Here is a 27,153-nt window from a genome sequence, read left to right on the forward strand (position 1 = left end):
AATTAGATTTCAAATGCTTTCTATTTTTCACAAATCAAGAATTGCGGTGAAATGCTTGTAGAAGAATGTAGTTGTTCTACAATAATTGTATGTAAAACATTATACTCAAGTAAAATATTTTGCACACCTTAAGTTACACGTAAAACACTTGCTATGTATACACATGTTGGAGTTGAGAGCACTTTGACAGAAATGGGTTGTGATGCAAAAAATGTTGCAAGCACTTTTAAATAAAGCTAGTTCAAATAACTGCTATTGTTTAAAATAAATGCTTTTTTTCTCTCTACTATTATGCATCTTTTTCTTTCAGGCATGTATTGGATACCTTAATATCACTTGCAAAGAGTTTTCCAGTTCATTTCTTACCTGATGCTGGAAAAGAAGAAAAAATTAAGGAAAGCAGTTGTAAAGGCGACCAAAAGTTTAGTAAACCTGCAGTCACACCAAGCAAAATTGAACCTAAGGTCTCGAATGCAAAAAACGAAAATGCTCTACGAACTGAAAGTGATTTTTGGGATGTTCTTATACGTCTGGATTCACTGAGTACTACAAATCGCAAAGGGAAAACTTATCGTGCTCCATATGGATCATCTTCAAGTGCATCTGATGAAGAAGTTAAAAGCCCTGCTGGATTTGAGAATACACCATTGGCACAGTTGATTGGCTTGTTGGCTCACCCAGTTGTGAAGCGCAGTTCTGTATTAACAGACCGCTTATTAAGGTTGTTGGCTTTAATTTCTTTAGCATTGCCAGAACCCAAAACTATTCCAAAAGACAGCAAATCAAACTCTGATTTCCGCCATCAAAATACTGAAGGAGAATCTCCTGCATCTGATTTAAACTCTCGAAGGTCTTTCTTTCCTAGATATGGTAATTAAATTTTTTTTATAGATTCCAAATCATTTGAACTATTCTTAAATCAGTTTAAAATTTGGAAAAAATGATGAAAATTTTATATTACTGTGTACAGGGTGTTTCAGTTTCATGTTTCAGAACTCCTTAGAGGGGTAGGATGCATCCTAACAACTCAAAATCATATGGCAATGGAGGGCTGGAAATGTTCTCAAAACTTGGAAAAATTTTGATATGCCTGTAGCATGGGTGCAAGACTTTCCGTCTCAGGACGGATTTCCGTCTTGAACTAAATTTCCAAGACGGAGTTCGGGACGGAAAGAAATTCGATGACTTTCTTTCAGTTTTTACTAAAAAAAAGAAAAATTGTGTGTTTGAAAAATATGCTTTAATATTACTGAATCTTTCCATAACCACGAATTTACATCGACATTCTCTCGATTTTACACCATGGGCTTGTTTTGTTTGTAACGTTCTTTTGGACTCCGCCGTTTGACTTTTTTAGGTTGCTCTGTTTTTTCCAACTCACTGCATTGCAGGCCGTGGAGTTGCTCGCTATTCTCGCTAATTTTTCGATTTGATGGCCTTTCGTCTTCCATTTTCACTTGCTATTTTCGATCATCCTTTCGTTTTTTTTCTCATTAGCATTTTTTTTTTTTTTTTCGCAAACTTACGCATAAATAAAAATTATGTACGCTCTTAAATTGTCTTAGAGTTGAATCTGAATCACCGGTTGAGTGTGATTGCTGGCGGGATGAAATGTTTACGCCACATCAAAGGGCGCACACATACCACGTAAAATGGGAACTATCAGGGATTTTGAAGATTTTTAATGAAAATGGGAATTCTGGAAAGAATCGGAGGCAAATTCCAAGCTGGTTTGAAACACCGATGTGCAACTGTTCCTGCATCTTTGGCATGCTTCTGGTAAACTATTCTTAGACTTGAAGAATCATTGAACTCCAATGACTTTCAATCTATCACTTGCTAGAATGGAAATGGGGGGGGGGAGAAAGGAAACAAGAAAAATAACGGCAGCACGAGTTTGTGAAAATACGCTGCTCTTGCAAAGAGTGAGTCCGCAAATTAACCCACGATACTGAAGTCTTAACACATTTATATTTTGGAGAATCTAAGGGGGGGGGGGACTACTCAAGGATTCCAGAATAAAAAATCGAAAAACTTATTTTTAAGCCATTTTTGAAACTAGGAGTGGTTTGGGATTTCTCCTCTAGAATCTCTAAAAAAAAGGTCAAAAATGTTTAGGCGTCTTTAATGATGTAAAAATGGGGAGGGTGAGGTTTTAAAAAAAGAAACTGGAGTCTTAAAAACACTAATCTAGGCAATCTTTAGTGAATTGATGAGAGATGGCTTCAGTATTCCAACCTAAAAATGTTTTGTAGCTGATGCATTAATAACTATTTGAGGCTATACTAAAATGACTTAAGGGAAAGGGTATTTGGGACCCTCTCCCGAAAAATGTTTGTAATTGAAGTCTTAACACTTTTAGGCTGTCTTTGGCAATGTCAAGAGGGGGGGGGGGTTCGAAATTGAAGTCTTAAAACTATGGGTTGTCTTTGGCTGTGGGGAATGTTGCTCTTTCGATTCAATAGAAAAATAAATCTTAAACACAAACTTACACTGCCTTTAGTGTGCCTGCTTTACACAAGGAGAGAGAAAGAAGTATTCTGCCGCCCAGCCCGAAAAATTTTCTTTTCTGAGGTTTTAAGAACTCTGTTTTGGGCTATCTTTGGATGACTTAAGTGGGAAGGGAGTTCGAAGCTTCTGTCAAAAAATTTCCGAAATAAAATATTAAAACTTTTAGGCCGTCATAAGTCATGTATATAGGTAAAGGGGGCACTGTTAATTAAAAACAACTTAGAAACTAAAGCCTTAAAACTCAAATCAAAGATATTTGTGGTGAACTTAGAGGAAGGGGTTCGGGAGTTCTCTTCCGGAAAATTTTTCCATGCTGAAATATTTAAAACGCTACTTTAGGCTGTGTTTGAGTGCCTTTTGAGGAACATGATTGTTGGGCCCTCCCTTGGGTGAGGATTCAGTTCCCCTGTTGCTTTTTTAAATTATAGAATATTGGATAGTGTTCCTCATTTAAAAAATATATCTACTTCACTGAAACTGTCTTTTTTATTGTTAATTCTAAATTCTACCACCTGCGATCATATAAAAGAATTCTTTTACAAATGAAGACTGGGAGCGGGAGGATGGTGCCAGTTCATTAATCACCCATACCTTTCCCCCACCGTTCTTTCTTTTCTGGTTTGTTCGCACTATCTTGGGTAGACTTTTCGATCAGAACTGATTTATTTATGTTGCAAAAGTGAAAATCTTATGTCCCAAACGATTTTATTGCTGCAATAAAAAGGTTTACAATCGGCAAAAAACTAATGACTTGGAGCCCCGAACGCTTTTACCCCTAACGTCATCCAACATCGTCTAAAATCACGTTTTTGGAGCTTCAATTTCGAAATATTGCCGAAGGAGAGTTCTTGAACTCCATCCCTTCAATAATGCATTCAAAAAGCCTATAAATGTTGTGAAAGATGGAGTAGAATTTTGTTTTTAAAGCTTCAATTTCAAAATCTTCAAAGCTTCAATTTCAGGGAGAGCCAGCGCCCCCTTCCCTGTTTCTACAATATTTTTGAAGATCGCCGAGGGCACCCACAGGCAAAATTTTAAGGGGGGGTGCTCAGATATTTTCTCAATAGAAACCGATTTCAGTACTGATTAGAGTTATTAAAATTTGACATTTTTAATAACTTATTCATTATTTGCTGGAGAAGAAATGTTTTTACATTTTTGCAAAGAAAAAAGTACTAAAAGCAAGGATGTTCTAATTTCAAAGGGGGAGGGCTTTAGCCCCCTTGCTCCCCCCCCCCCCCCCCTTCATATGGGCTCCCTTGAAAATCGCCCAATATTGTGATTTTGGGACTATCATTGCATTTTTTGGACTTCAATTTAAAAAAATTTCCCCCAGACCCCCGTTATTGGTGGTTCTTAAGTTTTGGGAACTACGATATCAAAAGGCTTAAATATTACAATTTAAATTAGTTCCATGTTGTTAGAAAAGACAAAAGCGAAAAATTCAAAATAAACTCACATTCCAAAACTGCCATAGTCAAAATCTACAACATTTATGCTCATAAAATTTTCCTTAAAAACGCATCGCGGGGGTGGGGGGTTCAAAATATTTTCCGTCTTGAACACATCACCAAACTTGCACCCATGGCCTGTAGTATTCCAGACTGTTCGGAGTCCCATGTGCCGAGGATGTGAGGTGTGCATTGAAGCCTGTGGAAGAAATTTCGAACACTTACTTTAATCCATGTACCTTTTGCTTCTTTTCATGTATCGTTAAAACAATTTCTCACATACGGTCTGTTTCCTTTATGGTGCTTCTATGTACAATGCCGCTTCAGGAAAGCATTTCCTACCTCATATTGCTGTATGATTTCGAGTTGTCAGGATGTACTCTACCCTTCTTTGAAGTTCTGAAACATTTAACTGAAACGCCATGTATAATGCATCTGTTGAACAATTTCCTTTCTGTTTTCAAAATGCTTTCGATAAGGTACTGCATGTTGCTCTACTTAGCAAATTAGCTGATATAGGAATAGGAGGGAAAACTTTGATTTGAGTAAAAAAACTGGCTGACCGGAAGGAAACAAAGGGTAGTTGTAAGGGGTAATTATTCTAATTGGAGTGAGGTTTTAAGCAGGGTTCCTCAAGAATCAGTGTTAGGGCCTGTTTTGTTCATTGTTTTTATGAACGATATTTAGAAAAATATTTCTGGGAACATGAATTGTTTTGCTGATGATGCCAAAGATATGGAGAGGGTAGAAACTGAAGAACAAACAAATCAGCTGTAAGAGGATCTAGGTCATATTAAGGAGTGGGCTGATAAATGAGGTTTGGCTGTTAATGTTGGGAAATGTCAAGTGCTACGTTTAGGGCATGGAAATAAGTGTACAAGTTACTATTTGCAAGGTTCAGTCAGTCATGCAGAAAAAGTTACTGATCTGGGCGTCTTAATAAGTCAGGATTTAAAGTTCAGCCAACAGTGCAGCATAGCTAGCAAGGAATCCAATAAGATGCTTGGGTTTATCAATAGATCTATTTCAAACAAATCCAAAGAAGTTCTTCTGCCCTTATATAGAAGTTTGGTGAGATCTCATTTGGAGTATGCTGTTTAGTTTTGGTCTCCTTATCTTAAGAAAGATATTAATGTATTGGAAAGGGTTCAAAGACGGGCTTCAAGGCTATGATTCCAGGCTTAGAAGGCTAAAAATGTAGTCTTGAGCAAAGAAGAGACCAAGGGGACATGATTCAGTTGTTTAAATTTATTAAAATGAAAGATGTTACAAGGCTGAAGTTTAACACTGAAAACAGGACAAGGGTTGTTTTAAGCTATTTAAATCTCAGGCTAACATGGATATTAGGGAAAATTATTATTATTGCAGGGTAGTGGAACCTTAGAACAGCTTACCGGAAGAGGTGGTAATGAGCAAGGGAGTAGATAGTTTTAAGAGGGCCATTGATCTTCATTGGGGATTGTAAATTGACTAGGAACCAGTCTAGCTGGGCCCAGAGCCTGTTACTGGTTGTCACTTTTGTATTTGTATTTTCCTGTGTTCTTGTGAAAGAATTTCCTTAATGTTTTCCATAGGAAATATTATAGTTCAATATTATCTCTTCAGATATCAAAAAAGGTCCCAAGACATTAGCAGATGCACTACAGATTAAAAGTGGTGATAAATCTGAAGAAGAAGATCCTATGAAACATTACTTGAAGTTGGCTGTTGAAGTAAGTTTGTGTATTCTTTCTTCATGAATTGTTGAGTTTCAGTTATACTTTTTTGTTATATTAAACATAGTTTTACTTTTTTGTTACATTAAACATAGTATCAAAATAAATACAATTTAAATTTTGCATTTATATGTCTTGAACATAGGGCCAGATTTAGGGGAGGGCAGGTGGGGCTAATGTTCTGGAGCCTCCACCATAAAGGGGCCCCCACAATAAAATTTTTACAAAATATCCTAACTTTCACGGGTCAGCAAATTTTATGTTTTTTTTTTCCCAGACATTTTTTTTTTTTTTTTGTATTTCTACAAAAAATGCTTGCACAAAAATAATATTATTATCGATAAATCAGAAAGCCCTGATTGCAAGTATCCATTTACTATCCATTTTTTATTTGATCAAGCATTTCTGTGGCAATAGATACATTTTTTTAAATTCATTTAATTTGTAATTTGTACCTATGAGTTAAAGAGAAATAAAGTAAGTTAAAAAAATCCGAATAATGGTTAACTTTGCAGGTCATCCTCACAACTTCTCGCTTCTTGAGCTCAAAAATTAAAAAAATATTTGACGAAATGACTTGAATGGAAATTTTTTAACGAAAATATTGAACACGCCGATTTTTGCCCGCTTTCCCCTTTTTTGGACATTTTTTAAATAATAACAAAGAATTCTGAATTAATCATTAAAAATCTGTTATAATCTTCTATTAGCAATAGATTGCATGGGGGCTCTTTTTTTTTTAAACCAAAGAAAGGATTTAGCCCTTTAAGTTGGTGAAACCCCTATAATATATCAAACTATCGGATATTTTCGAAAATTAGATGTTTTCGAGCCCTGATTAGGGGCTTCCACTCCTTCGTTGCCCCGGGGCCTCTACACTTCCAAATCCGGCCCCGCTGTATTAGTTGAAATATTGGTATATCAAGTTTTAACAATCATCCAGGATGCTAAGATTTTTTTGTTTTTCGTGATTGAATTTTTCTGAAATCTCTTCAGTGGTTTTCATTTGCGTCTAAAAAAATAGATTTGATGGTGACATACTGACAGTTACTGCCTTCATTAAGCAGTTGTTTCTGAAAATGATTTCTAAATCATGAGAAAGGAATGACTTGTATCTTGTATGAAAAAATAATGCCCTTTTAATTAAGTGTCTCTATCTATATTTTATACCTTTATTGATTTTTGTTGCTGAAAATAAATATACATTTATTTTCTTTCTGCAGCATTTGATATAAAATTATCACAAAATGTTATTTGAAATGAATATTAATATTTTCTGCCATTAGTAAAACTGCTTCAAGAAAAGAGGCTGTTTTCATTGCTAAAAATATTTTTATCCTGTACAAGGTTAATTATAGTTTATATAATGACCAAATAATATATGAAAATATTATTAGTGTTTCTCTTATTTCAATGCTGGTTTAGTGTACTAACCCTGTCTTGCTCACAGGTACTTAGCTATAAATCAATGTTATCATATATTTCTATCATTAGTTGTTAATGTATAGGTTTTGCTTTATTGTATTGTAAAACCTGATTTATGTTCTCGAAATCATACGAGATATGACTATATTTGGATATGCTATTCATTGAATTAGTATGTTGGTCTGAGTTGTTTATTTTGATCTTGAAGACAATTCCTAAAATTCTATTAAGTTTCTAGAAATAATAGAATTCTTTTTTCGATTAGAACTCTGAGAAAAAATATATTCCGTTAGCTTTAGCTAACCGGTGTGCAAAATTCTCCTGATGTAAAACCTGCTTCTGATTCATGTGTTGTGTTCCTACTCTGATAGTGTGAAGCAATGAGCTGATGTGTTGAGTAACATTTGGCTGAAGCATAATGAAAATAATTCTAAAGAGATTCATAGTTAGCAGGTTCACTGTGTTGAGATGTCTATGCATATTAATTGATACTAAATTTGATGTGCGTCATGCCATTGCATAGGGCAACTGTAACAGTGTAAATAGAGATTAATCAATCTCTCTCTTCTTATCTGTGCCGCGACTGCAGACCGTTGGTTGTTTTTGTGCAGTGACTGCATCGGGAGCTTAGTGCTCTTGTTTTATTTTCTCACGCTGGAGAAATGGATGTTTTATGGTTAAAAGATCTGAAAAACAGTTTGTAAGAGTGAGGAAGTTCTAAACCTTACTTGGAGTGCTTTGACAGTTTATTTTAGGGAAGTTTAGTCTGAAAAGTGACTTGGCTTAATATAAGCCTGACATGACCGTTCAAGGTTTTTGCTAGGTGAATCAGGTGTAACTGGATGTTCAAACAGAGGGTTCTTCTTTAAACTAATCAGATCCTGAAATCGCGAACAGGATGTTCAAACAAGCAGGATTGCCGTCCAGGAGTAGAATGTTCTGTTTTAACTATTCTGTGTATCTGATGAGCAGATGTGACCTTATTGGGTTTTTATGCTAGCTGTCTGTGGATTTACCCATGGTATGAATTTTCAAGTTTTTTTTTTACTGGAACTTTTCCATGTTTTGCCACTTACTTTAGTGTTGGACTGGTCATTATGATCTTTATAACTTTTACAATATTTTGAACTGTTCTGAGAGTTTTTTTAGGGGGGATTTAATACTAAATATTAGTTTAGAATATGAAAATGATTATTTTTACACATGTTGATATTTCCTATTTACACATTTACTTTAGTTGAATAAATTGTTATTTGTTTGTCAAAAGATGAGTATGTATTCCTTTGTCTTGGGTAGATCCCATGTCCTCAATTTCTAGTCGGCCTGATTTTAGCTCTTCAAACTTCAGGTTCTAACTCAGCTATTAGGCCAACTTACAAGGAGACCTTACGGTCTCGGAAATTCAGCAGATTAGTAGTAACCCTTGAGAGTATCCACACAGTCAAGTTATAAAACACATTAGCCAGAACATTCCGAGAAAACAGCCTCTAAAGTTTTAGGCATAGCTTGTATATACTAGTAGAGTTTTCTCACCAGCAGCAGCAGCTCGGTGGTTATATGGTCAGCGTTCTGGATTCTAGTGCAATCCATCGCCCATTCGATACCTCTCGAAGCATTTGTTTTATATATAAATTTATAATGCGACTGTTACAGCTAATTGGAATTTGAATTGAAGAAAATACTTTATATTTCAATATGTAATGTATTTCAATAGAGAAAATAAAGATCAAGTCAATCGATTATAATTTGAATTACAAGGGCAACGAAATGAGGGTAGGCCTTATTAATTTATACGTGAGGTTTAACAATATAGTTTTTATTTATCAATTTTTTTATATACATACACCAGAAAGATAATTAGCATTAAAACATGGAAAACAAACTGTTTTGACATCTTGCACAATCTATAAAAGAAGATCGTTTACAGAAGCAACATTTCTGTAAAAAATTCGTAGGAAAACATACTGCATTAATACTCATGAAAATTTCTCTTTTGTCCGAAAGTTTGGAAGTATACCAGGCATGCCGAATGATTTTATTAAAAATTAGCGATCACAGTTGATGATGGACTATTGATTGTATTTTTATGCAGTCTTCACGGATATTTATTTTTCTATTATTTTCAACGAGATACGCACAATTTTATATGCTCTATATTAGATTCTTTACCTGTCTATAAAAATAGACATCACAAGGTTAAACAAGTGAGGTACATTTTGGTGAAAAAAGGAATTTTCTTTCAAGTGGTATCGAACTCAGGATGGATTGTACAGGAATCCAGTACGCTGACCACATAGCCATTGAGCTGCTGCTGGCAAAAATCTCTACTAATATGTAAGCTGCGCATAAAACTTTAGAAGCTATTTTCTTGGAATGTTCTGGCTAGTGCACTTTATTACTTCACTATGTGGATACTCTCAAGGGGTGTTACTAAACTGCTGAATTTCATCCCAATCTGAATTTCCGAGACCGTATGGTCTCCTTGTTAGTAAAATAGCAAAAAAGCAAAATTTTACTCGCACATTAATTATAACAGGTTTGAAAGGTATTAAAATATCATTATCATCTGATGCTATATCTTTCTGGAAAATATAATTCAGAAATGCTTGAGAATAAAAAAGATATTTTGCAATGAGGAATTTTCCCAAAAATTTTGGAAAAATACTTATTTGCATATTTTTATTGAATATAAAAATTTTGTTTATATGTAGGTTCTCACATCTAAAACATGCTCAGAAGAAGGATTAGAAGATGCGACTGCTCTCCTGCTAAGATTATCACGTGGATGCTTGAAAACGCGTCGCACAGTATTGTATTTATTGCTGGATGGAGCTAGACAATTAGGTCAATCTGTTTGTGAAAATATCCAAGCTTTAATGCATGAAATGCGAAATGCTCATACTTCCTACCAGGCTGAAAAATCTTTTGAGTGTGATGATCATGATTATGACGGGAAAGTTAAAGGAACTATTCAGGACAGGTAAAGTATAAAATTAATGTGATTGCAATATTTCTTATTGCTTTGTTAAAAATTGATTTTTTGCTGTTTTTCAAATGCATAAAATGTTTTAGCTGAGCTTCCCACCTGTCATCAAATGCCTTTTTCCTGAAAATGGATATTTTTAGCCTTTTTTTTTTTTGTGATAGCTTTTACAGCTAATCCTCGTTTATCGTTCTTATTCCTTTCCAGACTCTACCACAACAAGTGAATTTCTACGAAGTAGGATTCTTTATTTATAAATCGAAAACTTTCCTAGTTATAGCGTAGAAAACTTGTTTACCAGCTTTTAAATGCATTTTTAAAACATAATTAGAACTCTCTAAAAATAAAATAGCATCCCAAAGTCAGCATTACACTCACATTAACAAAAATATGAGGAAAAAAGAACATATTTTAAGTTATAAATGTTTTTTTTTTTGAATTTTACCCCCACACAGTTCTAAGACACTATTGCCAACCTTATTCAATAATGAAATAAGTGCAAATGAGAGATAAGTGGCCCTGTCTCTGTGACCTTTCTTTATTGAAGACTAGCTGCCCCTCCCGACCTTGTTTGGGTTAAAAAGTGATCTATCTTTGAAATATATTATGCAGGTACTTTTAATTTAAAATTTAATAGTAAGAAATATTTTGTGTTTCGTTTTTATGAAGTTTGAAACAAATTGATTTACTTTATGTCCTGATCAAGAGAGACCAACACATAATACCCACTGAGCAATATAATCTTCCCATATGGGTCATTCCGTGCGAAATGAGCAAATCAGCTGTGGCTGACACGTCACCGATTTCAATGAAAATTTTAATTTAAGTAAACCATGCATATCTATGAGGGATTCCAAAGTATGGAAGTTTAGAAGCTGTTTGTTGCTTTGTTATTGAATTTAGAAGTTGATGCTTAAGCTAAACCTAAGTTTTCAGAGTTCATGGCAGCCAATTTATGACTCAATAACTCCGTAAGTTGTAAACGTGCACTTAAAAAATAAATATTTCGTCATTCTATAAACTAATTGCTATTAGGAAAGAGCAAAAGTAAAAATTTTTCAGAGCTTTTCTTGAATTTGAGATATTAACAAAGATTGCCAATTTGCTTCAAATTTCAAATCACTATTCTAGCTTTTTTAATGAAAAAATAGCAGTAAAAGTAATTCAGATTGAAAAACTACCTATAGCTAGCTATCTGCTCTAATTTAGCAATTGTTTTTGAATTCCTTGATCCTCATCCACGTAAAATAAAATAAAGGTGTCAAATCTTAAACCGCATATAATCGAAACCACAAAAACGAGGATCTACTGTATATCGGATATTTTGATATATATCTGATATTTTCAATCAGCCCAAAAAATCTTCAAAACAGTAAATGCATCCATGGGTGCAAGACCTTCAGTCTCAGGACGGATTTCCGTCTTGGGCAAAATTTCCGAGATGGAGATCAGGACGGAAAGACATTTGATGACTTTCTTTCAGTTGTTACTTAAAAAAGAAAAACTGAGTGTTTGAAAAATATGCTTTAATTACTGGACCGTTCCATAACCACGAATTTACATCGACATTTTCTCGATTTTCCGCCATGGGCTTGTTTTGTTTGCAACTTGCTTTTGGAGGAGTGGCTTTTAGACTCACACCACTCGACTTTCTTTAGGTATAGCTCTGTTATTTCCAACTCACTGCATTGCAGACCTCGGAGTTGCTTGCTATTCTCCCTGATTTTTCGAAATAATCAGCTCTAATTGAAAATTTAGCCTTTTCTCATGCTATTTTCTATCATCCTTTCGATTTTTTTTTATTTGCTGTTTTTTTTTTTTTTTTTGCAAACTGTACACGCATAAAATGAAATTTACATGCACTCTTAAAATGTCTCAAGAGTTGAATCTGAATCACCGATTGAGAATGATTGCTGTTGAGATGAAATGTTTTTGCCACAGCAAAGGTCGTCCACATACCAGGTAAAACGAAAACTGGCAAAGATTTTGAAGATTTTGATGAAAATGGGAATTTTGGAAATAATTGGGTGGAAATTTCAAGCTGGTTGAAAACACCGATGGGCAACCGTTCCTGTATAAAGACTTGAGGAACCACTAAATTCCAATGTCATTGAATCAAACACTCTCTAGAGTGGAACTATGGGGCGGTTGAGAGAGAGAGAAAGGAAACGAGAAAAATAACTGCAGCACGAGTTTGCGAAAAAACGCTGCTCTGGCAAAAAGGGTGTCTGCAAATTAAACTGCCATACTGAAGTCTTGTTCGCCTAGAGCCATTATTTTTTTGTTCTTGGAGAAAATTCCTTAAGTTTTAGAAGGTTTATAAAAGTTTCCAAAACTTACTTCCTTCTTTTTTCGAACTTAGAATGTCATCCCGTTATTTTACCGGCGCACAAATTATTCCCCAGAGCCAATATTCCCTGCATGCGTTGCATGCGTTTGTTGACCCGCCACGATGATGTGACGTCATAGGATAGATGTTGAGTAGATTTTTGCTGTATGCATGTGGGAAACAATTTTAAAAATTTTAGTTTTAAATTGTAAACTGTGTTGAATTGTTTCATCAATTTAATTTATGCATGCTTTTTGATATGCGTCACGCCATCGCTTAGGGAGATAGGGAATGCTATTTAAGTGTGAACTCTCAATCAATCACCTCTTATTGTTTCACCTCTCATCGTTTTACCATGTTGTGACTGCAGTCCGATGTTTTTCTGAGGTGCTGAGATTGGGCCTGGGAGCTGTCTGCTCCAGAGTTCCACCTTAGTAGAGTGTATTCTTTTTGAAAGATGTAGGATGTTTTTCATTGAACCCAGCTAGAAATGCGGGCATGTTCCAGTTGTTACCTTGAGATGATTTTTTAAGTGAGGGATTTTCTCTCTAAAATTGAGAGTTTAAATCAAGTTGTTTTTGCTGAGAAAAAGGCCTAACAAACAGGGCCATGGAAGGTCCATGCTCGAGAGCTGGATTGGAAGTCCGTTAGATGAATGGATGGTTCCTGTTGTCCAGGAGGACAGGTTTCTTTTTCTGAATTCAGCTTGGTGGCATGGAATGGCCACGGACAATTTTGATGTGGGATCCAAATTGGTGGATCGCGCCCTCACATGCTTGTGCCAACCTTTAAGGAACGAATAGCTGTTTGGTATGAACTTTTAATTCGTTCGTATGAACTATTCTGTTTTTGGCATTGGACTCAAGGTTGTACTTGTATTAATCTAGTCATATAAATTTTACTGGAACTTTAAATGTTACTATTTTTAAGAAATGTTTCCTACTGATATTTTTGGGGGGATTTTTTTATTCAATTGTTATGGAATGTGATTTTTATTTACACTTGTTAATATTTCTGAAGCTAGAAGCAGTTCGATATTTCTCTTGTGCAAACTCTCAAGAAATTTAGAAGTCAAAAAGTTCTAGGCAGTCTTTAATGATGTAAAAGTGGGGAGGCTTTGTAAAAAAATCGAAAACTGGAGTCTTAAAAACACTAATTTAGGCAATCTTTGGTGAATTTATGAGAGATGGTTTTGATATTCCTGATGTATTAAAAACTATTTGATGCTATACTAAAATGACCTAAGAGAAATGATATTGGGACCCTCTCCCGAAAAATGTTTGTTATTGAAGTCTTAAAACTTTTAGACTGTCTTTGGCAATGTCAAGAGGGGGGGGGCTCTCTTTAGGTGAAATTCCGAAACTGGAGTCTTAAAAGCGCAAATTTAGACCGTATTGGGGTTCGGGGTTTCCCTTCCCCGAAAGATATTCAAAGCTGAAATATTCAGAACTCAGCTTTAGGTAATCTTTGGAGGACTTAAGAGGGTAATTTGAAGGCTTTCTCTCAATAAATTTCAAAATTTAAATTCTTAAATCTTCGGTGATGAAAAGAGGGAACAGCAAATTTAAGTCAAATTTAGTGAACTTAGGGGAAAGAGTTTGGAGGGGGGGGTCTCTCCCTGAAATTTTCTCCGCGCTGAAGTATTGAAATGCTATTTTGACTATTTTTTGAATGAGTTAAGAGTTAGAGAATCAAGAGGTCTTTCTCGAAACATTTTCGAAATTGAAGTCTTAAAACTTTCTGTTGTCTTTGCCGATGCTTGGAGGGGAGTTGCTCTCTCAATAGAAAAATAAATCTTAAACACAAACTTACACTGCGTTTAGTAAACACAATGAGAGGGGGGGGGGGGTAATTCCGCACCCCAGCTTGAAATATTTCCATTTCTGAAATTTTAAGAGCTTTGGGCTACCTTTGGATGACTTAAGGGGGAGGGATGTAGGAAGATTCTTTCAAAAAGTTTCCAAAATTAAAGTATTAAAACTTTTAGGCCATCATAAGTCATGTTTATAGGTAAGTGGGGTATTACGCCTAGAAAAATATTTAGAAACTGAAGCCTTAAAAATTGAAATTTAGGACATTTGTGGTGAGCTCAGAAGAAGGGGTTTGTGAGTTCTCTTCTGAAAATTTTTTGATGCTGAAATATTTAAAGCGCCACTTCAGGCTATAAGTTGAGTGCCTGAAGAGGGATGTGATTCGGGGACCCTGCCTGGGGTTAGGATTCAGTTCCCATATTTCTTTTCTTTTTTTTTTAATTTAATGAATATTGGAAAGTGTACCTTATTTAAAAAATATGTCTACTTCACTGAAGCGATTTTTGCTTCCTTTTACAAAAAAGGAATTATTGTATTCGTAAAAAAATTGTCACTCAAAAATCGACCTTAATTTCCATTTTGCTCACTCCCGGATGAAATGAGTTTTTTCGACCCGACCACACGTGCATATATACCTAAGAACGTATAGTATGTATGTTACATAACTCAAGTACGGTATGTCTTAGAAAGTTGAAACTTGGTACGACTCTTAGTTGGCTCTAGTTGTGCAACTCCCCTTTTGGTTGCTGTTGGTTGTTTCTAAAGGGGTCTTTTGCACCTTTTTGGAGGGAAATCATTGTTAATTTCGACGCAAACTCAAGTAGCGTTTTAATTTGGTGATATATCGCCAGTCTTTTAATTGTCAACTAGGCGATTTTTTTTCTTTTTTAAAATCTGGTTTCAATTTGGCCACTTTTGGTGATATTTAGGGTGTTAACTATTGAATCACATTAAAATTGCCAATAATGGGGAAATAACAGTAAACTGGTGTAAGAGGAGGTCATGTGATGCACATATCAGCTTGTTTTATTGCTAATGTCACCACCTGCTATCTTATAAAAGAATTCTTTTTCAAATGAAGACTGTGTGTGTGAATGGTGCCAGTTCATTATCATTAGTCGGTCGGCCATACCCTTCCCCCACTTTTTCTTCTTTTCTGGTTTGTTGGCGCTACCTTGGGTAGACTTTCCGATCAGAACTGATTTATGTTGCAAAAGTGAAAATCTTATGCCCTAAGCGATTTTGTTGCTGCAATAAAAATGTTTACGATTGGAAAAATACTAATGGTGAGGAGCTGCGAATGTTTTTACTCCTAACATTATCCAACATCGTCTAAAATTGCCTTTTTTGAACTTCAGTTTCGAAATATTGCCGAAGGAGGGTTCCTGAACTTCATCCCTTCGATAGTTCATTCAGAAAGCATATAATTGTTATGAAAGATGGAGTACAATTTTGTTTTTAAGGCTTCAATTTTGGGGAGAGCCTAGAGCGCCCCCCCCCCCCCCCCCCCCCCCCCCGTTTCTCTTATATTTTTGATGGTCGCCCAATATTGTTATTTTCGGACTCTCAGTTTGAGATAATTGATGTAAGAGTCCCTGAACCCCTCCTTTCCCTGAACTTTACCAAAATGGCCTACCATAGCGTTTTTTCGACTTCAATTTGAAAAAAATTCTGGGGGAGAGCTCCCAGACCCCCGTTATTGGCGGTTCTTAGTTTTTTGCAATTATGTTATCAAAACGCTTAAATATTACATTTTAAAGGCTTAAAATTCAAATCAAACGCAGATTCCAAAACAGATCCACATTTTTAAAATCTACAATATTCATACACATAAATTTTTCCATAGGCCCGCATGCCGGCGGGGGGCTGAAAATATTTTCCGTCTTGAACACATCACCTAACTTGCACCCATGAATGCATCTTCGAATCACTCTTTATTTTCTTACATTATGAAAACAATATGTAAACTTTTTTAAAAAAATAAGGTTTCTTTCATTATTTGGATATCTAATATTTCATTTTACATTTTTATCAATATTAATGGAGTTAATTTATCATTAGCTGTTTCACTCATTTTTCTTCTGTTGGCTACTTATACACAGTTATATGATTCAGAAGTAAAAAATATGCATTAGTTGGTGTAGAGTCATAAGACATTTTCTGACCAATGTTTAGTAATAATTAGGCACTTTTAAAAATTGTTAAAATTATTAATTATTTTATGAATAAATAGTAAAAAAGGACTATTATATTACTTTGTTATATTAATGATGTATTAATACGTCATAAAAACACAGTACATAACTTTTTTAATAATAAATGAACAATATTACTATGTTAATATAATTTTTATATTGAAAATACCGTAGTTGAAAAAATAAATGTCGAAAACATCAAAATATCATGATATTTTCAAAATAAATATTGGATATATATTGTGATACATATCGACTGATATACAGTGGCTCCCAAAAGTGTTCGTACACCTACGACTTTTAATGAAATAGGCCCTTATCCATTGGTTGGAATTAATATTTCGGAATAGGTATTTTATTATAAGATCTATTATCTATTTTTAACAGAACTGCATGAAAATTTTTAATAAAGCATTAAAACTTAATTTTTTAAAAATCAAAAACCAAAAAGTGCCGGAAATTTTGTGTCACAAAAGTCTTCGTACACTTCGAAAAAATGTCAAAAAATTAGTAAATAATTTAACTTTTTACTAAGTTATTATTTAGTAGAATATTATGCAGTAACAACAACAGCTTTTAAACGTCTGGGAATAGATTTCATTGTTTTTTCTTTCTTTTTTTGTGCAATTTCTGAGTAAGTGTTCATCCGCACTACGAGTCTTACTGTTTCTAGTTCGCTTTTCGTTTCAATGGTGTATTTTCATAATCTAGCTACCAGATATTTCCAAATATGTTCCATTAAGTTTAAATCGAGGCGATTGAGGAGATATTTCTAAGCTTAAGGACAAATTTTGAATCACCAAACGCGAACGTATGCTTCTTATAGTTATCTTGATAAAAAACAAAGTTGTTTCCGATTACCAAATTTTGGGCTAATAGTTTTAAAATTGTTTTTTAAAATATTTAAATGAACAGCATATTTCATTATTGAACCAAAAAATTCCAAATTTCCATGTCCTGATGCTGAGATGCACCCTCACACTAGAACACCTTCACCGTCCTGATTAACTGATCCAACTAAGTTCTTAAGATTAAATTCCTCATTTTTTTCTTCCATTTACAATTATACAACAATTTAATTCAAAATGTTGAATTTATTTTCATCTATTAGTAAGATGTTGTTCCAAAAAGTTTTGAGCTTTTTTATCATTGATTTTACGACGGAAAGCGTCAACTTACTGTTTTTCACACGAACAAGAAAATTTCTGCAGGAAGAGGTCCCATTTAGATCAGCTAATCAGAAATCTTGGCGAAAATTTTTGGGTATAAATAAAACTTAAAATGTTTCATTCAATTCTGCAGAAACTTTTTCAGTTCTGAAATGTGTATTTTTCATGTTTTTTTAACTGTAAACCTCCGATCACGCTTTGTTAACTTTGCCAGTTGACTTTTTCTTACTTTGTTTTCGATCCGATTCTTGTCTTTAGAGCATTTTATCAAGCACTTCACTATAGAATGGTATAAATTAACCAATTTAGAGACATTTCAAACCAATTTACGGCTACTGTGAGGGGGAAAAAATCAAATTTCGAATCGTGTTTGTTGTTTTCGACGCATACTGCCATTTTAAAATAATAAGCAGAATATTAGGGAATAAATACACAAAAAATTAAAGGCAAATCACTTTATAGTATCATTACAATGCAGAAATAATAAAAAAACCACATATGATAATGTTAATTATGAATTTATTCGAAAATATTTCAGTGTACGATGACTTTTGTGGCGTATCTTTTCTCTGTTTCTTCATTTTTTTGCCAAATTTCAAAAATAAAATGTGACAATATTTTGAAAAAACTACTGGGTTTTATTCAGAATGGCATAGAAATGGTGTGAAAAGAATTGGACTTCATATTCGAATTCAGTTTTGTGTTATTTTTGTTTTACTACAAAATTTCAAGGTGTACAAACACTTTTGGGAGCCACTGTATATCGGTGAACCCTAGTGATAAAAACATTTTTTTTGCAAATAAATTATTTTTATGTTCCAATGTGTTCAGATAATATAGTGTGACATGTGAGAGGGGGTGTTAGGTGAAGGTGACACTTTGTGACGAACAGAACGGGGTCAGTTACGTTGAAAAAAAAGCATTTGACTTCATGAGTCCAAAATGAGAAGCGTAACTAATCATTTTATCTTGCAAAAAGTTAAGATAATGGTCATTATAGGTAAGAGAATAATTTAAATAGCTAAAACTTTAATTTAACAAATTTTGTTATAGCTTTTTTTTTTATTAATAACCTGTTTTGCAAAACAAATTCTGAATTCATTTGATTTGAAAAATAGCTTTTCACTTCATCTGTTTTAAAATTCGAATTTTCCAGACATTTCCATTCACAAGTGATCCATTCTTATCACCTGAAGGAACAAATTGGTACAGTGCTTCTTGGACTAATACTCATAATATTCGACTATATTCCACATCTTTTGTATTTTAAAACTTCTAAAAATGTTTCAACTTGTAAAATTTTTGGACACTCGATACATAAGCTTTTCTCTTCCATCATCTTCCAGAACATCAAGCTGTCTTTTTGATGTTGATTCTTTTAGTTGGACTTTCCTCCCCCCCCCCATTATAGAGATGTCTATTGTTTGGAAGTGTCTTGTACAGGAAGTTTTACTGTAGTTACCTCCTTTTTGCTCTCTCACCACTCTCTCAACCCTGTACGAGGAAGAAAAGACCGAAGTTGAACATGTTAGATGGGTAGTAATGTAAAATGTATGTTTTTGCATATATTTCCTGGTAACTCAAATAACTGAAAAATATGTTTGGGTTTTGTGCTTATGTTTTTTATCCATATGTTTTTTATTAATTTGCTCATTGGTTTATTTTTACAAGGTTTACACATAGAGCTGTTGTCATAACTGCTCCAAAAGTTAAAGGAAGAAGTGGTAGAGAACTTCAGTTACAGTCCATGTCGGCCTTGACAAGCAAATCATCCAGTCAAGCTTTCTTTTTGCGGATATTGAAAGTCATTATTCAGCTAACTGAATCTACTCAGCTTGCAACTAAAGTAAAACCACTTCCAGGTAATATAATTTTATGTAATGTTTGTCACATGTTTTTAAAGCTGCTTTATAATAGGTACATTCTATTAAGTGTTTTTAAATTTTTGCTATGGAATTTTCATTTCTCAAAAGTTAAATTTGATTCTGCTTGAAACCTTATGTTTTTGTTTATAACATGTAAATAGCAGCAAACATTTAGCTGTGTGACTTTTTTTAAGCTGTTTAGTACTGCATTTGAAAATGAACCACTTCTGCAAAAGTACAATGCAGAAACCAGTTAATGCATGAATGGATAGATGACCAAACTCGCTGTAGGAAAGGCATGCTCATTTTTGGTACATTAATGAATAAAGAAATTGTTTTCTCTTTTTCTAGAAAATATATAATAAATAGAAAAGTGCTTGAAAAAAAAAGTTCATTATTAAGTGCTTGAAAATCTTGAAGTTTTCTGAGCGCTTGAATTTTTAGAAAATCATTATCTTGTGCTTAATTATTTTTCAAGGATAATTCAAAAGTGCAATTTTCCAAACAGGTGTTCAATATGCAGCATTACGAAAAATTGCTTCCCGTTTTTTAGATTTAAATATATTTGCATCTTGTAAATATTTTGATATTTTGGGCAATCTGATATTATTTTCACATATGCTGTATTAGATTAGCAAATTTTATGTTTAATTTTAGTAAATAATAAATTTATTTTGGAGAACAGTTGAACATTGAACATACTTCATGAAAATTTGGTGCCCGTGTTTGAGGTTTCAATTCTTTTGTATCTTGAACACATTTTAATACTTTTGGAAATTTGAATCTATGCATGCGGTACTTCAGATTTTATATTTTATTATTTTTTTTTATTATTATTACTAAAAACGTAGAATTGAAAAAAAAAAAATAAACTTTGAGACTACTTAATGCAACGAAAGATTGATTTGGTACCATTAGTTTCTATCCCAGATCTACATGAAGTATTACTACAGCTGAGCCATTCAACAGAAAACTGTTATTTTGTCTTGCACGTGACGCCTCAAATAAATCATTAAAAGTAATACTTTAAAATATTAAAAAACAAATTTTCTCTGCTTATCAAATCACAAACATGTGTGATATTTTAACCCTTTTGCAACAAGTTTTTTTTTTTAACACAAGAACAATTTTGGTAGTATGGACTATCAGTAAGGCATAAGCATGCTAAAACTAAGATGATATATTTTTCTGAAAATTTTAAACATTGATTTAGGACCAGGGCACACATGTCCCATCAGTCTTCTTCACTGGGAGATATGTTTCCCAGTAATCTTCAACTAATAATTGTGTATAAGAAAGCAAGTTTTCTCGTCATAAAAATTTTACTATGAATGATATGGTCTGGAACAATCAATGCATAGTGGAACATTACACATCATGCACATTATTTTGGTGTGTGATTCCTCTTACTTAGCGCACATTTACGGCACAGTCATCGTGTTTGCATTAATATTGGCAGATGATCACCCACATTGAGTAAGCTTCGTGATGTTTTGAATTCGCGTCCAGTTCCTCTGGGACCTTGATTCTGTGCGTTGAGTTTTCCGGATGCCATCAAGGCTTCTGTAAGAGGTACAATGAAATCAAGTAGTGGGGTTTTTTGATATTTGAGTTCATGGTCGCAATCCATGAATTCACCACTGCTGTCGTCAATAGGCAAAAAAATACCTTTTCCACCGCTTGCAAGATTTTCGATCTAATTCATCAAGTTGTGCCATTTGGTCGGCCAGGTCTACGCCTCCCATAATTTTGTTTTAGAATTCAATTGCCTCAGGACATTCAAATTCTTTTTTGTTTCCATCTTTCATGCTACGATTTACTTTTACGTATTTTGTTTTTGTGACAATTACTTAGAATTATCACTTCCTTTGAATCAAGCTACCTCGCAAACATTGTTCCATTTTGAGTTACAAGAAACTCGGACTCGCCCCTTCTGCTTTGTTTTGTTGCACATTTAGGAACATCTTTGTGTGTCTTGATGCACGTTCCAACCACAGAATACTTCAAGGTTTCCATCAGGTTGATGCTTGTAAAAAATCGATCAAATGCAAGAACCACGTCACTCCTCGGATTGTCTCGGTAAGCTTCAAAACTACCCGTTCCCTAAGTGTGCCTTGAACTTCACCCGTTTCTTTCCCAGAATAAATCTTCGTGTCATATTTTCGTCATATTTTCTTCATTGTATTGTCATATTTTCTTCGTGGCCGAGTTTCTTGTAACCCTGTTTTTGTCACACCGCTGCCAAATTTTTATCCCTCTTGATAGGTTTCAACAGCATGTACTGTTTCAGAGATGAACATCCCTTGAACTTCATCACTGATTCATCAATAGACTGATATGAGCTTTCGCTTTGGCACTGTTAGGTTTGTTTCATGTACGATACTACCTCGTCTATGTAATATGTTTTACTGGCATTTCCCGGCTTTTCTGGTTCAGCAAAATACAGTTTTGACAATAACGTTTTACATCTGTCTCTCGAAATAGCATTTTTTATTACTACATTTCCCAAAGAAGGATTAGATGACCAATAATGAGAGAATTTCAGCCCCGTATTGTAAGACATGACAAACATGCATTAATGACAAGCATAATTTCTGACGTGTCTGTAGGGAGATTTTTTTGTCCTTTGAGGTTGTTGATTTGTGCATTCAGATATCCAAATGATGAGGCTTTTTGGAAGCATTTTGAGAAACACGTCCAATTTGGTAAGCTGAACGATTCAAGTTGAATAACAAACTAAAGGATGACTCCGCAGGAATTGTTATTCTGGATTGAAAATCTGAATCTGCATGAAACCATAAGATTGGTCTGCAGTCTGAAGTATTAGCTGATGGTATCTCGTCAACTGAAGAAAGTGATGCCATATCGGTTTTGCTCAAAACATTGTTGTTTTTTGTATTATGGGGATTGATATCCGTCTCACACTCGTCAGAATTGGATGAGTGCTGCGAATTGTGTGCTGAATCTTGATAATCAGGATCATCTATGTCATCATCCAAGTCGGTATCTTCGTTCATTTAACTCTCCTAAAAGTTTTTTGATTTCTTCATCAGTCAGTCCCCGGCGTCAACTTATCTTTAGTTTAAATTAAGTTCTAAACTAAAAAAATAATACAACAATTTCAAAAGAAATCGAAAAACAGATTGTCAAGCTGCATGATACATAGGACTGCTGGGACAATGTTTTCCCATTGTCCAAGACAGGAGGGACACTTACGTCCCGATAATAAAAACGGAAGTAAAAATTTGCAACTTACTGATTTATTAGAGATAATCCACTACGTAAGTCATGTGTCTAACCTTAGATTTATATTTCAATCAAAATTTCATCTAAAAAAATGCAATATTTTCCGAAAATGTAGCATCTACATTTGCACTTCCTACAGGCAGGAATAACATTATCTACGGTAATGCCATTTACTCTCAGGGTGAATGAAAATAACGTCAAAAATATTGGCAGGACTGGTGGGAATGTCTCCCATTAGACAAAAAAGAGTTGCCTTCCCAAAAGACTTTTTTGAAATTTGCTTGGGACGTATGTGTCCCGTTAGGCGCAAAAGGGTTAAACAAAAAATTTCATCATTACTTTTTAATGAAATATATGAATCATCACTTGCGGTACAAGCATTTAACTTTTTCATGGAATGGCCCAAAGCCGCAAGCCCTCAAAATTTTTGACTTGTATCTTACGGAGTAATTGATTTTAAAACTTGACTGTCAGTGAAACTTTATTCTTCAATTTATGTGTAAAAAAAAAGTCAACATTTTAAAATTCTGATTTAATGATAGTATTTATTTATCAATACTTGTTACATTAAGTAACAGAAAATGTCTTTTATTATAACTACATTTTTCCCCTCTGCTTTGTTTCTTCTTCAAGGTGTACTTTTAATAATTTTAATACAAATTTTTAATCAATTAAACCATAAAAGTTGGCAGATTATAAAGTGGCCAATTGCAGTCAAATAATCAGTGCACCAATCAGTTGCTACTAGTTTCTACGAAGTCTTGAACTGACTGGATGATTGACGTAGATATTTATTTTAGGAATAATGTTCTGAGTCATGTCAAGTTTCTGGCGATATTATAAAAGCATTCAGAATAGTTAGAATTTAATTATTTTTTATTGAAAAAATATTTTTGAAATCTGTAACTTTATAATTTTTTGTTATTTAAATTTTGCAGCGTGTTTAAACTGATGCTCATATTTTAAAGGAAAATTAAGTGCTCTAATATATTTTGTTTCATATTATTTAGAAACAGAGTCGGCTGAAAATGGAACTGAAGAAAATGTGCCTTCAACTAGTTCCCAACCTTTCACCTCTGACAGCTCTTTATCTGTTTTAAACACAGCTACATTAGAAGCATCAAATTCATTTTCAAACCTTTGGGACATGGATTTTTCAGTTGGTATGTATTGTCTACTAAATTTTCCTGGGTTTTACCCTCCCCCCACCTTGGTATTCTTACATACAAGGGCTTTTGAAAGAAACTTCCCCTATATATAAAATTCTCCTGGACTGAGTAATGAATAATAGGGAGGTTTTCGATTTTTCAATTTTATTTTTATATGATAGAGTAACATGTATGAACATCATGGGTGCAAGACCTTCCGTCTCAGGACGGATTTCCGTCTTGGACAAAATTTCCGAGACGGAGGTCGGGACGGAAAGAAATTCGACGACTTTCTTTCAGCTTTTACTTAAAAAAGAAAAATTGAGTGTTTGAAAAATATGCTTTAATATTACTGGACCGTACCATAACCACGAATTTACATCGACATTCTCTCGGTTTTCCGCCATGAGCTTGTTTTGTTTTCAACGTTCTTTTGGGGGAATGGCTTTTCGACTCGCGCCGTTTGACTCTTTTTAGGTATAGCTCTGTTATTTCCAACTCACTGCATTGCAGACCGAGGAGTTGCTCGCTATTCTCCCTGATTTTTTGAAAATATCGGCTCTAGTTAAAAATTTAGCCTTTTCTCATGCTATTTTCGATCATCCTTTCGTTTTTTTTTTTCATTTGCGGGGGGGGGGGGGGGGTTAATTTTTTTTGCAAACTTGACACGCATAAATGAAAATTATGTACGCACTTAAAATGTCTTAAGAGTTGAATCTGAATCACCGATTGAGAGTGATTGCTCACAAGATGAAATGTTTTCCGCCACAGAAAGGGCGTCCACATACCAGATAAAAACGGAAACTATCAGGGATTTTGAAGATTTCAATGAAAATGGGAATTTTGGAAATAATTGAGGGGAAATTTCAAGCTGGTTGGAAAACACTGATGGACAACCGTTCCTGCATTTTTGACAAAGACTTGAGGAATCACTAAATTTCAGTGTCATTGAATCTAACTCTCGCTAGAATGGAAATATGGGAGGGGGCGGTTAGAGATAAAGGAAAGGAGAAAAATAACGGCAGCACTAATTTGCGAAAAAATGCTGCTCTTGCAAAGAGGGTTCGCAAATTAACCCACGATACTGAGGTCTTAAAACGTTGATATCTTGGACAATCTAAGAGGGGGGGGGGGGGTGACTCTTAAAAATTTAAAAGTCAAAAAGTTTTAGGCTGTTATTAATGATGTAAAAGTGGGGTGGGGGAGATTTAAAAAAAATAATAATCAAAAACTGAAGTCTTAAAAACACTAATTTAGGCAATCTTTGGTGAATTTATGAGAGATGGTTTTGGTGTTTTAACATGAAAATGTTTTGTAGCTGATGTATTAAAAACTATTTGAGGCTATAATTAAATGACTTGAGTGAAATGACATTTCGGACTTTCTCCCGTAAAGTGTTTGAAATTGAAGTCTTAAAACTTTTAGGCTGTCTTTGGCAATGTCAAAAGGGAGGGAGGGGGCTCTCTTTAGGTGGAATTCCGAAACTGGAGTCTCAAAAGCACAACTTAAGACCGTCTTAGGGTTCGGGGTTCCCCTTTCCTAAAAAATATTCAAAGCTGAAGTATTCAGAACTCAGTATTAGGTAATCTTTAAAAGACTTAAGAAGAGGGCATTTGAAGGCTTTCTCTCTCAATAAGTTTTAGAATTTAAATTCTTAAATCTTCGGTGATGAAAAGGGGAAACCGCAAATTTAAGTCAAATTTAGTGAACTTAGGGGCAGAGATGGGCAGATTCGTATTCGTAAATCCGAATCCGAATTTGATTCACAGCACCTTAACGTGTCAATCCGAATACGAATACATTCGTATTCACAAGCGTGAATTCGAATAGATTCATGTTTGCTTATGTGAATCCTTAAACGAAATTCGGATTCATACCTATGAATCCGAATCCGAATCAATTCGGATTCAGACCTATGAATCCAAATCATTTCTGATTCACATCTATGAATACGAATCCATTTGGATTCACTCTTGGATTCACTGAAAAATTCAATTTAAAAGGCCAATGTAAATAAATGTTTCCTTGTACCTCGCTACAGTTCGAGTTTTGAGTGTTAGCGAGTTTTTGGATGTATATTTATTGACGTCAAGCTAAGTAATTGACCCGAAAATGAACTTCCTACTATTTGAAGCCCCAGTTCAAACTGGACCCAGGTTTTAGAAGTTCATAAAAAGTTAAAAATCATGATTTTATGGTCATGAACACTAAAAATTTTCGCTAATTTTTCGTACAGTCAAGTGCCTATACTTGGGACAGTTTTGAACTTTTACCTCTAGTAGCATATTAATCATACATTTTCCATTTGAATGAAGTATTCTATTTTCAGGATACGCCTTACTACGTCCCTTCAAGACAAGGTATAAGTGTGTAGATTTGTCCCTTTAAAAATAAAACAAAAAAAAAAATGTTCATTTTCCCAAGTTAGGGACTTTCCTATGGGGTTCGTGATAACGAATTCTTCCCTAGCAGATATAAGACTAGCTTTGAATTCTTCCACAATATCATTGGAGTGGTATCGCTGTAAATGGCGTATTAAATTCGAAGTACTCAAAATGTTCACCTGAACTTCTTTAGTTTTTGAGGGAACATTCGCATCACATTTTAAACATAAAGCTCGAATAGATTTATGAGAGGCTCTCTCTAGGGAAATAGCATCGGCATTATCACTCACCGGCTTGAAAAAATCACCACTTAGTGCTGATCTAAGCAAAAATTGCAATTTTTGAAAAGGTTTGCATTCCGAATTCAACGAATTGTCCTCGGAATAATAAGTAATCTTACTAAAAGAAAAAAAAAACAATTCATATTGTTATTAAATAAATGTAATTGAAACCAAAGAAAAATATTAAAAAAATCATTGTAGCAGTTAACATTAAAAAAGAAAAAACTTGCAAAGTATATATATATATGAAACGAGATTACCTTTCAATGAAATTAAAAATAATAAATTAAATTGGATACATACCTATTAAGAGTTAAGCTTAGAGTGGTTCAAAAAAACTTTTTTTAGCTAGAGTCCAGGACACACATTTTTTTTTTCTTCAGACTTACTAATAGTATTACACTGTTAAAACTACAGGTTGCGTTTGGCACCTTTCAGGGGTGAAACGCTTGTTCACCAGCGGCACCCAATACGGAGCCGAAATTGCACCCTTAGCGAGGGTGAAAAACTGGCTCCCTTCACCCAACGTGCACAGTAGGTGAAAGATGGTACCCTGGGTGAGAAAAATGGCACCTTTATTGCTTCCTATAGAGTTCCCCCCCCCCCCCCGTGTTGTGTGCGTTTTTGAATACAATTGTGT

At 34.3% G+C, this 27,153-nt stretch overlaps 1 protein-coding gene across 1 annotated transcript in view; it reads left to right on the top strand.

The window, feature by feature from the left end:
* The window catches only part of LOC129218399 (E3 ubiquitin-protein ligase HUWE1-like), a 736,974-nt gene that overhangs the window by 653,943 nt on the left and 55,878 nt on the right, over positions 1-27,153 (top strand). Inside the window, exons 75-79 of the mRNA XM_054852650.1 lie at positions 311-870; positions 5,568-5,674; positions 9,814-10,082; positions 19,261-19,451; positions 23,711-23,863. Coding sequence (XP_054708625.1) covers positions 311-870; positions 5,568-5,674; positions 9,814-10,082; positions 19,261-19,451; positions 23,711-23,863 — 1,280 coding nt within the window. The remainder of the gene's footprint in view (positions 1-310; positions 871-5,567; positions 5,675-9,813; positions 10,083-19,260; positions 19,452-23,710; positions 23,864-27,153) is intronic.

The sequence above is a fragment of the Uloborus diversus genome, chromosome 3, assembly GCF_026930045.1.
Source record: "Uloborus diversus isolate 005 chromosome 3, Udiv.v.3.1, whole genome shotgun sequence".
Classification (NCBI taxonomy): domain Eukaryota; kingdom Metazoa; phylum Arthropoda; class Arachnida; order Araneae; family Uloboridae; genus Uloborus; species Uloborus diversus.